This window comes from Rhineura floridana, chromosome 16 (assembly GCF_030035675.1).
Source record: "Rhineura floridana isolate rRhiFlo1 chromosome 16, rRhiFlo1.hap2, whole genome shotgun sequence".
In the NCBI taxonomy this organism is placed as follows: domain Eukaryota; kingdom Metazoa; phylum Chordata; class Lepidosauria; order Squamata; family Rhineuridae; genus Rhineura; species Rhineura floridana.
Window position 1 is genome coordinate 6,448,958 of NC_084495.1, and position 14,327 is coordinate 6,463,284.

The following is a 14,327-nucleotide window of genomic DNA, read 5'->3' on the forward strand; positions in this document are numbered from 1 at the left end:
TTTCAGGGAGTTCCATCGGTAGATGTTTCTTAAGAGTTGTTTGAAAGCAGGCTCGCTTAATAGGATCTTGAAGGGCATGGATGTTCATTTTACGCCTTGGTTTTCTTCCTTGGAGCCTACGTTGAGGAACAATATTAATGGCCATAGTAGGTGAAATTAATCAGTGATCTGTCCAACAGTCATCAGCACTCGGCATGGCCCGAGTGAGAAGTACATCACAACGATCTCTGGCACGGACAATTACGCAATCCAGAAGATGTGAGCTTTTTGACTGAGAGTGCTTCCATGATGTTTTAAATTTATTTTTCTGGTGAAAGAGTGTGTTTGTAATAACAAGATTATGCTCTGCACATTTAGTCAGAAGTAGAATGCCATTCAAGTTGCTATTGCCAACTCCTTCTTTCCCAATGGTTTCTGGCCATAAATCAAAATCACGCCCAACTCTTGCATTGAAATCGCCCAAGAGGATAATTTTATCCTCCTCAGGTATCTCTGATAAGATGGTGTCCAGCTGGTTATAAAAATTTTCCTTGATGTCTTCATCAGCACCTAATGTTGGTGCATAAGCACTTAGAATAGTTGGCTGCTGGTTTTTGGCAAGTTTTAACCGGAAAGTTGAGAGTCGTTCATTAATGCCAATAGGAACTTCTGACAAGAGCTTCACAAGATTGTTTTTAATAGCAAAGCCTACTCCATGTATTTGTCATTCTTGTTCAGGCAGTCCTTTCCAGGAGAAGGAATAACCTCCTTTTTCTTCCTTCAGTTGTCCTTCTCCTGCTCTTTGAGTTCCTTGGAGTGCTGCTATGTCAATATTAAAACTTCTCAACTCTCCTGCGATGATGGCAGTCCTGCAATACAGTATCTGTATTGTCCAGCAATGTCCATATATTCCATGTTCCAAAGTTCAATTGTCTTTTACAACCGCTAAGCAGTGACTCCACTGGATGTGGTAATCCACTCAGGGAGAGAGATGAGGCAGACTCTGTTTAGGGCACCTTTTCTAGCCCCCTCCCCATACGGGGTAAGCAGAGTGGATCCTGAATAAGACTACTCAGTTGTGGATACAGCTGCTGAACTACTCAACTGCCTCGGTCCTTGAGCCAGAACGACTGAGTCTGTATCCACCACCCATGTGCCGGTCCATGACTAAGGGCTTCCGAATTTCACAGTCTGCCCCCGTTGCCATTCGCCAATCGCCATGGGACTTTTGGTTTGGTTTGGTTAGAAGACGCCTGTGCGTGAATTTGTTTTATGTGAGGAGATCCGCGCACAACGATCAACACACAATCTTGACAGAAAAAGGCTTTGATCCAATGGCATGGATACCACGACGATTGGAAGTCTTTTATCTGCTGCAGCCTTCATCCGCCTTCACAGCCGTTGGAACATACACATTCACATACAGTCACATACAGTCAGGGAGGTGGCATAATAACAAATGGTACTGAATCTAACACACATTGTCTTCAGAGTCTCTTGGTAAATATTTAAAGGTGTTTCATTCTGAAACTGGTGGCAGCTTCATACCATCAGGGCAACTCTTGAAGGAAAGGTTTGCCTCACATACACAACCTAGCAATAACTATAACTACATGGGGTTTGGGGGGTACCCAGGATCACCCAGAGATAAGGGTGGGATACTGTGGAGTGCCCAGGTGTGGAGTGAAAAACATTGCATGGAAAGGTTGGGAAGTACGGTATAGCCTCTGTACATGTGTAGAGGGTAAATTACAGAGACAGGCATCCCCCTCATCTGCTGCAGGAGGGCAGGGATAGGTGGGTGGGGACATTACAGTCTCCTCCCTCCTGGGGAAAGAGGGTATAAATCCCGCAGTTGGGTCAGTGGGACAGCAGCAAATGCTGGGAGGAACCCCCACAAGCAAGCAGTTCTCTTCCAAAGGCCTCCTGGTCTCTGGTCATCCCCACTTGTATGCTGTTAGTAGTCAGAAGACCTGAATAGGATGGGCTGTCCAGCAGCAGTGTGGCTTCAAGAAAGAACCACAACTTTTTTGGCACTTCTTCTGGGAAGTGAGGATGGGGGCATACAGCCAAAATGCAACTGAAAGAAAACACACTATGGAGACAGGCTAATGTTTTGATGATTTCCCTTCCAACCATGTGAAAGGGCTTGGGAGCTCTAAGCATCTGCAGAAAACTAGAATTCCCAGAATTACAGTTTGGGGTTGTTGTTATTATTATTATTATATAATGAAAAAATGAAATGGACTGCCTTCAGGTTGATCCCGACTTATGGCGACCCTACGAATAGGGTTTTCATGGTAAGCGGTATTCAGAGGGGGTTTACCATTGCCTCCCTCTGAGGCTGAGAGGCAGTGACTGGCCCAGCGTCACCCAGTGAACTTCACGGCTGTGTGGGGATTTGAACCCTGGTCTCCCAGGTCATAGTCCAACACTCTAACCACTATGCCACACTGGCTCCATTAACAATAACAACAACAACAATATAGATTTCTAACCCACCCTTCCACCAAAAGCAGGACAGCCACCTAGGGCTTTATTGCATGTTTATTTTGACTGAATATTCTTTGTATTACACTGACAGTCCCTGGTTTCTTTTATTTTGATTTTATTTTCCTGGAGAAGAGGGTGGGGAGGCAATATGGCTCAGAAAGAGAGTGGAGGAGAAGCATAGGGGAGTCCTGCATTCCAGGAAAGCGTACATGATGCACCTCAAGGGAGCAATACTTTTCCTGCTCTTGGTCCTTTGGTGTGCCCAGACCGGAATTCAATCCACCTGCTATTTAAGACCCGTATTTTGCTGCCTTGTTATCAAATGGACCACAGGTAGACAAACTGCTACAGGTCACTAGTTTCAAGCTGCTTTATGTTTATTGTATGAGTTTCCTGTATGGAAATTCAACAACACATTACAAAAGTTCTTCAGAGATAAACTGGTTCAAAAGATTTCAGTTCTGTCGGGCTGTGAACTTCAGTAAATCACACATTTGCGACTTACAAAGTGCAGGCTTAACAACTCTGCTGAAAAGTTCAAGTTTTCCGTGATGGGCCCCTTTCAGCACTGTGTAATGCACTGCTAGCCAAAGCAACAACTCCACTTTACCAAGAAAAATCCCCTTACCTGTTTGGCTCCAGCAGGCTTTTTCTACTGCTCAGGTCTAATCCTGAGGGTCCATAATTCCACTGAACTTCCTTTGCTGCTATGTAATATTTCCGAAGTTTCCCTTTCAGGGCAGCCTCTAAATTTTGATAGGAGCAGTTCTTGACTACGTAGAAAGCCTCCATCCCAGCTGTAGGAAGCATAAAGGATACATGCTCAGCCTGCCTCACCTGTCAAAACAGCCTCCCAGCCCGTCCCGTCCCCCAAGCCACATGTAGCTTTTTATATGAAATATCTTTCCTTGTACATTAGTGATTGGTGGTAACACACATATTTCAACTCACAGGGTAACTCAAGGCAACACAAAAAGAATACAGTAAAAATGCAAAACAGTTGGCAGACGTAATTACATCAGCTGCCGCCCAGAACGGCTACATGAATGCTGCCCCCTCTTTCTTCAATTCCTTCCTCCGTCTGCACTGACACCTGTCAAGGAGAAACTAAGCCCAAGAATGAGCAACTGCAGGGGTATATCTTCTCATTTGCCTTGCTTTTGTTTTCTCTCCCGGTGTTGAAATTCAGGATCAAATTATTCAATATGTTAAATGGGTGTTTGCATTTCCATATCTTTAATTTGTTTTAAAATAGCAGCTGTGCCCCCACCCAATCCAGATCAGGAATTCAGCATCATGGTTGGAGAAGGTTTAAACCTGTTCCTCCTGCCCTTTTCCCGAACAAAATTACCCACCCCAATGCCCTGGGATGGAAGCACATCTTTGTATCTACAGCAGCTTCAGAGACTTCTATCAAAAAATGTGACAGGGACAGAGGGTTAAATATATACACACACCCATTTTGCAGTCCTAATCCAGATCAGGAGATCTGCAGGGTTTTTTTAAAAAATAATTAAAGGCAATACTTCTAGATGGGGGCTTAATATTGCAAACAAATTGTTCAGCTATCACAAACAGACCATGGGCAACAAGCTTCTGAGTTGTACCTGATCCTATTTCTACTCAAAGTAGACCCATTGCCGTTAATGGACATGGCTAATTTAGGTTCATTAATTTTAATGGGTCTACTCTGAGTGCAAGTTAGACAAATACAATGTTTTTAAATTTATTAGATGTTCCTGGAAAGGGTAAAACTGGATTAAAGGTGTGTGTGGGGGTGTAGGCTACCATTTTGATGCTAACACTGTCATGTGGATGCTGTGAAAAACTTACAAGCATAAGCAGCAATGATCCCACAATAAACACCTACCTAGAAACTCCCAAAGTTATAGAAATGCAATCACACATTTAATGTGCTACTTTGACCCTCAGAATGTAAGCTTTTTGGTACAGGGAGCTGCCTTTTTGCTTATGTTACCCAATAACAAGGGCCATGATACCGATGGCACTATGTGTCCTGGGTCACCGTCCCAAGAACACTAGGACAACGCTTTTACTTTCAAGTAACAGATTTATTCAAGAGAACTTGACACAGGTTCAGAGGCAGGCTGGGCTTCAGATGGTTGCAATGCAAGAGTCTAGGACAAGAACAGGCTCCAGAGTTGGACAGTAGCAATGAATGTGTCCGGACAAGTTACCACATCTTTCTTGTCTAGATTTAAAAAAGCAGGATGCTGTGAGCTCACTCACACAACTCTTGTCCTGTATGAGAAGACAACTTCCCTGGATCTTCCCAGTGAAGTGTCCTGCTGTGGGGTCGCTGCAGGAACAAGAGCTGGAGAATCTGCCACCTCTTCCCTAACATCCTGAGTCCAGGGGGCTGGGTCCTCATCCCCCTCCCAGTTGGCCCCAGCTCAATCACCCCCTTTGCTAGTTCCTCCAAACACTGTCATCATGGTCCAGATCCTGCTGGGACCATGGAACTCATGGCATCGTATCAAAAAAGAAGACAGACTTCTATGCAAGCAGATTGACTGCGCAAACATCATATGGATAATGCATGCAACCGGAACAATAATTCACTGTCCTCCCCTTTCCCTACATTTAGACCAGTGGTGTCCAATAGCTTTTTCATACTTGCCAAAACTGTGGCAAATGTGTTAACATTTTCACCACAAGACAAAAAAAAGTTAAACTGTGTCTTTGAGGGTGGAAAAATGCACAATAATGTTTTGAAATTTATTGATAGAATTAGTGAGAAATCTGACATATCTTTTTATTATGTGGTGCACGGAATTCAGGCATAAAATCAGTTAGACTATACCTCAACTCTGCCTTCAAATTTTCATCCAGTAACAGTGACCTATATTTTGATTTCACCATTTTTACCACAGAAGAAGTTGATTCAGAGTCACATTGAACCAAAAGTTGAAAATAGTTTTGGAATAACTATATAGAACTGAGAACTCATTTCAAGTTAAAATACTAGTCTACATCACAACAACTGAATCATCTTCCAAATGTTGAGTGCTTTGAAGTAGAATTACATCTGTTTTGAAAAGGAGCCTCTTCAAAGAAAGAAGTCTCACAAGCTCTTGAGACAGCTGAGAACTGTAGATGTCAAAGTGCATTTTTCAGCATATAAGACCTAAGGATGAATCTGCGATTGTTAAGGGTGGATGAAGGACACTTTTTCAAACTGGGACAAGTACAAAAGAATTTTATTAAAAATCTTCTATTTAAAAAGTAAGTGGTACAAGTAAAGCACCAATTCGCCACAGGTCCATAGCTATTTTGCCACATGTGGCAAGTGGCTACCGTGTTGGACACCAGGGGCTTAGACTGCAAGCTCATCAGAGCCGAGTACTATTCTCTTGTACTCCGCAAAGTACCATGCACATAAAACGGTGTTATATAATAATCACATTTAATAAAAAAAAAATCTAATAAAATCTAATCTCAAATGTGAAACCTGAAAATATGAAATTCACATGCTGGGATTTGGTCTGATTTTAAAATTCTGCCAAACTTTGTTTTGGTTCTACATTCAGCCCTCCTTACAGTCTATTACAGCCCTCCCCAACCTGGAGTCCTTGAGGTGTTTTGGACTACAGCTCCCATCAACATGTGCAGGCTGGGGTAGATGGAAACTGTTGTCCAAAACATTGAGAAGACACCAGGTTGGGGAAGGCTGGTCTATTCAGTCATCTGTGAAACAGGGAATCATCATTCAGCCAGCTGCATGTCCACTTGCTGTAGTGGGCAAGGAAGACAGAGAAGAACTAGCAGCTACTCTTGCTAAGGGAGCTCAATTTGGGATGCTGCCTTACCTTCCAGGTGATCGTGGACCTGGCAGCTCAGCAGCCATTTCCCAATGTTGTGCGGGACCATTTCAGCTGCCACAAATGTGGCTGGGAAGAGGCTGGCCACATCAGTCCTGTGGCCTCGGACAACTAGGGTCTGTCCATGGAAGAAGGCGGTATGGACATCAATCTCACTGCCCATTCCAAAGAGATGCCATGATACATGATCCCTGGCACACATGCTCATCTCAGGTAAGTTCCCAAAAACATAACCGTTAATTGCTGCAGAAAGAAAGAGCAAGATAATGGGTAGAAACACACTTGCTGTTCTGCCAGTTCCAGTGCGTCTCCACCTCTCTCTTCTCAAAACGGGAGACACACGGCACTAGTCAAACCCCGCCCCTTTTTACTGCAAAGCCTGGTGGGTGAGCTCGAGTGCGGTTTTAAAAAAATTCAGCTTCAGAGATTTTGCAACTGATCGGCAGATCAACCTGTTCCCCCTCCAGGTGTGGCTCGTGGAAACACTTTGCTCTGGCAACCAGTGTGTTCACAGCCAGTAACAACGTAAAAAGGTTTTGTATCAGTTCAACACTGAATTTTGTGTATGTGGTTTTTTGTTATATTTGTTACTATCGTTACCTGCCCTGAGCCCTTGGGAAGGGATGGGGTAGAGACTGAATTTTAATACATTTATGTATACAGAGCACTTGTGTGTTACACATCTTCATACATGCAGATCAGAACCCAGGTGAAACGGTACCCAAAACCCCCTATGAGCAGCCCTCCCTTTCAATTATGGCTCAGATCCTGGACATCAAAGGAACCAAGGAAAGCCCACCATGCATCTTGTTGCTCTCCGTGAACTCCTCGTCTTCCTTATCGACAGAGTCTGGATCTTTGCAGAAGGAGGCAATGTTCTCATCCAGGTGCCAACTTTCATTCTCATCAACCACAGTGAACATCAGAAAGAAATCGAGATCTGCATCATGACGTTTTTGGGAAACACTTTTCAGAGTCCCTGGGCCAGGAAAGGAGAGGAGTAAATGGAAGGCGCAAAGCAGGCCTGATGCTATGTGGAATCCGTTGGTTTTCTTTCTACTGTCATGAAAATCCACCTCTCTTAGGACTCAGAGGAAGCACTTCTGCTCTCAAAGCAAGTCTGATCAAGAACTGAGATACTAGCCTCATGCAATGGTGTGAAGCATCCCCCTTTGTGGTTGCTACCTGCCAACATTTAATCACCCTTGTCTTATTTCAGATCTACACCTTCCACAGAATTAGGTAAGAGATGGAAGGCCCCTGCTGACATCACGCTTAGAGTGTGGGAACCCCGGCAAAGTGTGCTTCTCTCAACCTGTATCTCTTCAAACAGCCTCCCCCAACCTGATGCCCACCAGATATTGTTGGACTACAACTCCCATCAGCCCCACCATCATGTGACCACACTGGCTGGAAGCTGCAGTACAAAACATCTAAAGGGCTCCAGGCTTGTGGAGTCTGCCTTGGAAGATATGGGCCATGTAGGAGGAGAGGAGCCCACCCTGTGGCTCCTTCCAGCACCACTTAAGGTACACATTTAATACCCTGAACTAAAAATAGTATATAAGCTAATGTAAGTATTCCATAAAACCAGCATAAGCTCACTAGCAAATTTCCACATGCTCCTACAGGGAGGAAGGGCGGGATATTAATTAATAATTGTTATTAATTTAATAAACAAACAAATAAATAAATGCAACTTCAAATCAATGCCCATACATAATAAAATACAGAGCGCGGCTAAATGCGTCTCGACAGATGTCTTCCTCAGTAGCCAGCAATATGCCTATGAGGACCGTTTAACGTTGCTCGAAATATGACAATAGGTAGAAATGGGATTTGAATTCTTTGAATTTCAAAATGATCAGCCTCCATTTATGAAATAAATATAAAATTTGTGTTCTTATCAGTTACAAGGTTGCCGGAAAGGCCATGAATGGGCATTGATCTGTATGCAGAAGTTTGCTAGTGAGCTTATGTTGGTTTTATAAAATATTTACATTAAATTATGTTCTGTTTTTAATTCAGTGTATCAAATGTGTACAGTAACTCTTTTTTTAGCATACTGTTACTGTTAAAATGGAAATGGACCGCCTTCAAGTCGATCCTGACTTACGGCTACCCTATGAATAGGGATCTCATGGTAAGCGGTATTCAGAGGGTGTTTACCCTTGCCTCCCTCTGAGGCTAGTCCTCCCCAGCTGGCTCGGGCCTGCTCAGCTTGCCACCGCTGCACAAGCCAGCCCCTTCTTTGTCCACAATGGCCAGCTAGGGGGCAACTGGGCTCCTTGGGACTATGCCCCTTGCCCACGGCTGCACAGGTGGCAGGGTACGTAACCCTTGAGCCACTCACTGTGGGGTGATTTTTAGCTGGCCCTTGACGCCCAGGAGACACGAGCGGGGATTTGAACTCACGGACTCTGGACTCTCAGCCAGGCTCTCCTCTCCTCTGTGCTATACCAGCTGTTGTTACTGTTAAGGTTGATTTAAATTTCCCAGTGTTTGTTTTCCTTCCAACACTAGCATTGGCTCTCCCAGACAGCAAAGCAACCCTGGTGTGGGGATGGAGGAGGTGCAGCACTACTTTCACCAATGCAGCCTGGAAACTCGGTTAGCAGAGGAGTGTGGAAGACGCAAGGAGCCCACACCCTGCAGGCAAGGATGCAGTGGGGGTCACCCTGAAATGAAAGACTTCTGGACTATAAGAGGAACTAAGGAACTATTAAGGAACCCTTTGTGATTTATTGCACCATTTCTAAGAGAATTTCAAAAAAAGGGCAGTCTTACCTTCTCTACATATCAGCAATGGCCCAATTAAGCCAGCAGCAATATCTTTTGGTGCATTGATGTGAGAATGGTAGATCCATGTTAAACAGGCAGGATCATCAGCGGTTGGCCCATGGTCCTCAGGAATAGTCCAAGTATAAGTGTGGTTCCTTCCTGGTGGGATGGCATCATCCTGTTTAAGATCTTGTGAGGATGCATCAGGATACAGGGACCCTGGAATAATTGAGCAATTGCAAGATCCATTCAGTTTTAGTTTGTACAATAAATGTAGTCCACGCATCAGTTTTCATATAATACTATTGCACTATCCTTTTATATTATTGCAAACTACCTAAAGCTACGTTTTTATAATATATTTTCACATTTTAGCATCCCTCATGATTGCCTGAAACAGAGGAAGGAATCTGTGGCCCTCTAGATGTTGCTAGATTATAACTAGGCCAAATTTCAGGATTTTGGTTTTGGTGTACAAAGCCCTACAGAGCTTGGTACCAGAACACCTGAAAGATCGTCTTATCCCTTATATACCAAGTTGATCACTGCGCTCTGCAGGTGAACGCCTCCTGCAGATATCATCTTATAAGGAGGTCCATTCCGCACAACATAGGAAGTGGACCTTTAATGTTATGGCACCTCCCCTTTGGAATTCCCTCCCCTTAAATATTAGACAGGCACCATCTCTGTTATCTTTTTGGCACCTACTGAAGACTTTCCTCTTCCAGCAAGCCTTTTAAGTAGAGGCCTTATCCCAGTCTGCATCTGTGTTGGAGTTGCTTTTTAAGATGTTTTCAAAGTTTTATATTAAAGTTGTCTTAATACATTTTAAAGTCTGTTTTTAAGATGTTTCAAAAAAATTTAGTGTTTTTGTTTGCCACCCTGGGCTCTTGCTAGGAGGAAGGGTGGGATATAAAATAAATAAATAAATAAATGTCCCTAACCACTGGTCGTGCTGGCTGGGGCTGATGGGAGTTGTAGTCCAAAGTGCTTGGAGGACACTAGGATGGGAAAGGCTGACCTAGTGAGCTCATTGAGAATAAGATTACAAATGGCTGCTAGTCATGATGGCTGTGGACTACCCCCAGTATCAGAGTATGCTGTTGATATAGAATCATAGAATAGTAGAGTTGGAAGGGGCCTATAAGGCCATCAAGTCCAACCCCCTGCGCAATGCAGGAATCCAAATCAAAGCATTCCCGACAGATGGCTGTCCAGTCGCTGAGAATTATGAGAGAGTGCTCTTGTGCTCATGTCCTGCTTGAGGTTTTCCAATAGGTATCTGGTTGGCCACTGTGAGAACCGATCCTGGATTAGGTGGCCTTTTGGCCTGATCCAGCCAGTGGAGACTGGTGGTTCCGATGTCAGTGGGGCAGTGTATCAGTTCCAGGTTTTACATTGAACTTTCAAGAAGCTGTCCAAGGCGCTGAACCTATTTTGGGAATAGGTTTCAGCACTTCAGACAGCTCCTTGAAAGTTTGCGCCCAACACCCAGAGTTGATTCACTGCCCCACTGACGTCAGAGCCACCATCCTCCACTAGATCCAGCACAACACTTAGGTTCTTATACTTTTGACAGTTTCCATTGGGACAGCAGCCTCCACACTCTGATGCCCCGACAATTGCTGCTGTAAAATGGCCCAAAGTTTCAATGCCCCCATATTCAGGAGGGCCAGCTATGGGGTTCTCTGCACCGCGGCTGATAACGTTCGCTGGAGGAGCTTCCCTTGATATAGACCTATGCAAACTGCCAAGCCTTGCAGAAGAGTTCATGAGCCAGAGTAAAGAGAAAGAAGCTCATTTACCTTCCGAGTCCTTTGTGTAAAAGACCCCATGAGGATGGATGGTGAATGGTCGGCTACCAAAATTTTTCAGGTGTACGGTGATGGTGTCACCCACTTCTGCTCGTATGATGGGCCCAAGGAATCCCAGCCAGGCAGGTTTGGGTACTTCTGATGTATATGTGGAATCTAAGTATTGCTTATAGACAGATTTCCTGTAGATGCTGCCTATTCTGTCCTTGGCAGGCTGGAGGAATCTAGAGGCTGCCCTGAAAAAGGTGGGAGAACAATAACAATATTAGCAGCAACTTTCATGCTAAGATGTCCTATGAAGCAGCTTATCGCCTACTACCTGTATGCACAGCTGACTGTTCTTAAGGCAGGGAAGAGAGCCAAAATGAATCGAAATGCAATGTAACTTCTTACTAGTCTAGCGTTACACAAGTGCACCTCCAATTTACAAAAGCATGGATATTCAGAATGACTTAAGAACTGAGGCACAATTAATCTGTATTTAGTGGATCTGGAATATGCTCTCTTGCAGCTTAAGAATTTCACCAGATCCAACCGAGCAACACTGACTCGAGCACTCTTTACAAGAACCAGTCATGTGTTAGAGGTCCCCCACCAGAGATGGGTCAATGGTTCACCAACTGGTCATCCGTTTCCGAACACTGTGAAAATACAGATGGGAACTTCGGGTTCTGCTCTGGCAGAGAACTAAGTGATTACTTTTATCAAAGATAAAACAGCCAGTGGGAGTCCTAAGTCCAAGCGAGCAGTGACACACTTTTATTACTATCTACAGGCGAGAGGAGCACAGTCATTAATGTGTCAGACCATGGCTTCTAGAAGCACTTCCCCCAGATCTACCCCAGCCCCTTTCCAAACGCCTGTAATCCACTCTTTTCCCCAATTGTGCCAAGAGATCTTCATGGATCCCATGGCAGAGACGACTCTCTTGTAGCATTTGCAGTGACACAGAAAATGGAATTCTAACTGACACAACTTCTCCCCCCATGTCACATAACAAGCTACACCAGTCAAAATTCCCTCTTCCATATAACGATGTTCAGGAGCACTGCTGTCCTCCTGTAGGCATTTGAAATACAATATTTATATTTATATCTATATTTGTAGAGCGAGGGGACACAGTGAGTGTCTTTACTCAGGAAGCCCCTTCAGGCTCCCTTCTGATAACATTGCTGATTTTTCTCCAAATTCCTTCTGGAGCTGTGACATTATTTTTTAGAAAGAGGGAGGCACTCAACTCTTCAGAGCCAGAAAGTATTCACAACTGAGGACACCATATGTTGATTGTCAACTGTAGACACAGAACATTATCCCTGCTGTGTGACCAAGGAAGTTCCCAATGCAAATCTCGTCTTTGCCATAGATGGCCTTGTGTGAGCCTGCCCTAACAGTAACATCAGGAGATAAAGATAGTCACCTACCTTGTTCTTAGGTTTACTGAAGGCCAAACTGTTTTTGATTTGTTTTCTTTTAAGTAGCTGAGGGGCGCTCAAATCAGACTAGCACCACGGTAGTGGGAAAGGGCAGTATAACTTTTTCAGCCAGTACTGACACTGATTAAGAATACCTCTTCCCTCAAAACCGTTATTTGCTTCACAGGGAAGAACTTGCAGGTACACATGTACTTACAGGTATAGCTATAATTTCCCAACATCATCAGCACACGTGTACATGACAAAGAGCAGTTTTGAGAAAAATATTTGAATCAGGGAAATATCATGTGGGAAAGTGTTCAGCCCCCTCCCCTATTTGGGGGCTTCTGAGGCTATTCGTTTTTTGGGAGATCCTAATCACAAACCTGCCATGTCACATTTAGCTCGGCTATGAGATGTTTGAACACCTAGTATGATACTTATTAGAATAGTAAGATCTCGGGCAGGAGTGGCTAGCCTGTGGCCTTCCAGATGTTGTTGGAGTCCAACTCCCATCAGCCCCAGCCAGCATGGTGCCTCTTGCACCTCTGCTGTGCATATGTTTGAATTGATGCTCTTCATATAATGGAAGTGAAAAGATCCAGAATGATGTTGCCTCTTGGAAGTTGTACAAGCATTAATCTTCTTTAATGTCTCCACAGATGGCTTCAGGAAGGTGATTGCTCTGGAGAAAGGCACCATGACCTCTGACAAGAATTCTGCCAATGATCAGCGCCCATTTTTCAAATGAGGCAAAGCCAACTTGCTGGCAAACATCAAGCTGAAGGTATTGCACCTCAGTTCACAGTTTTAAATGTGTGCTCTGAAACCACTGCAGAGCCTTTGTGCTGGCATGGCTAAATGTCTTCCTCTCATCAGTCTTGGAGGGAAGATATAAAAAAAATCCCCTATTGTGAACACAAGTGCCCTTGTGATTCCAGAGGTCAAATTAGTAACCCACATTCTTCTGTACTGTCTTTTTTTATCATGATTTATGCAAAATCTTCATTGCAAAATATTATATTGAAACTGCCAGGACCACCGGATACATTTCATGTCTCTCTGCTCCTCTGTGATTAAATTGTAGGCACATCTGTCAGTGTAGCTAAATTTTGTGCTGCTGTGTGCAAAATTAGTCAAAAGTCAATTCTAGCCATCCTCTAATCTTCCCTTTTGGAGTCTGTGATATGATCATATCTTTGAAATATTCTTGCTCAAATATCTGTATCTTATTCTCTTCCGTGTCATGTTATCTTATTCTATGTTATTTTATTCTACATATGATATGATTTATTTAAGTTTTTATAAGCTGCACTTTCATAAAAGTGCATGAAGGTGGCTGACAACATACAAAAACATTATAAAATTAAAAACCAATAAAACCATCATTAAAAACAATAATAAAAGCATCAACAAATACTGCATTGGTTAAAAGAAAAATACTTCATGTTGAAAGGCCTGCCTAAAAAGGTGCTTGCATTGATGCGGCCAGCAACGTGTCCTCTCGACCCTTGCCCTTCTTGGCTTATTAAAGCTTGCCGAGGGGCTGTGACCGAGTGGATCCAGGGTGTGGTGAACGCATCATTGTGGGAGGGAGTGGTTCCCAGCTGCTTTGAAAGAGGTGGTGATCTGACCACTCCTGAAAAAGCCCACCCTGGATCCATTAGTTTGTGACAACTACAGACCGGTCACAAATACTCCCTTTTTAGGGAAGGTGATTGAGAGGGTTGTGGCGCATCAATTGCAAGTATTCTTGGATGAAACAGATTATCTTGACCCATCCCAGTCTGGGTTCAGGCCTGGTTATGGGCCTGAATCGGCCTTGGTCGCCTTGATGGACAACCTTTATTGGAAGAAGGACAGGGGGAGTGCGACCCTGTTATTCTTACTTGATCTCTCAGTGGCTTTTGATACCATTGACCATGGTATCCTTCTGGGCCGACTTGGTGAGATGGGTATTGGAGGCACTGTTTTACAGTGGTTCCGATCCTATGTCCAAGGTCGTT

At 43.9% G+C, this 14,327-nt stretch overlaps 1 protein-coding gene across 4 annotated transcripts in view; it reads right to left on the reverse strand.

The window, feature by feature from the left end:
- The window catches only part of LOC133371517 (hephaestin-like), an 82,972-nt gene that overhangs the window by 54,900 nt on the left and 13,745 nt on the right, over positions 1-14,327 (reverse strand). For 3 of the 4 annotated variants that reach the window (XM_061599053.1, XM_061599051.1, XM_061599052.1), the window contains exons 3-7: positions 10,901-11,145; positions 9,102-9,314; positions 7,114-7,293; positions 6,303-6,557; positions 3,101-3,269 (exon numbers count right to left, since the gene is read on the reverse strand). In XM_061599053.1, coding sequence (XP_061455037.1) covers positions 3,101-3,269; positions 6,303-6,557; positions 7,114-7,293; positions 9,102-9,314; positions 10,901-11,145 — 1,062 coding nt within the window. The remainder of the gene's footprint in view (positions 1-3,100; positions 3,270-6,302; positions 6,558-7,113; positions 7,294-9,101; positions 9,315-10,900; positions 11,146-14,327) is intronic. The other variant, XM_061599054.1, reaches the window with a different exon arrangement.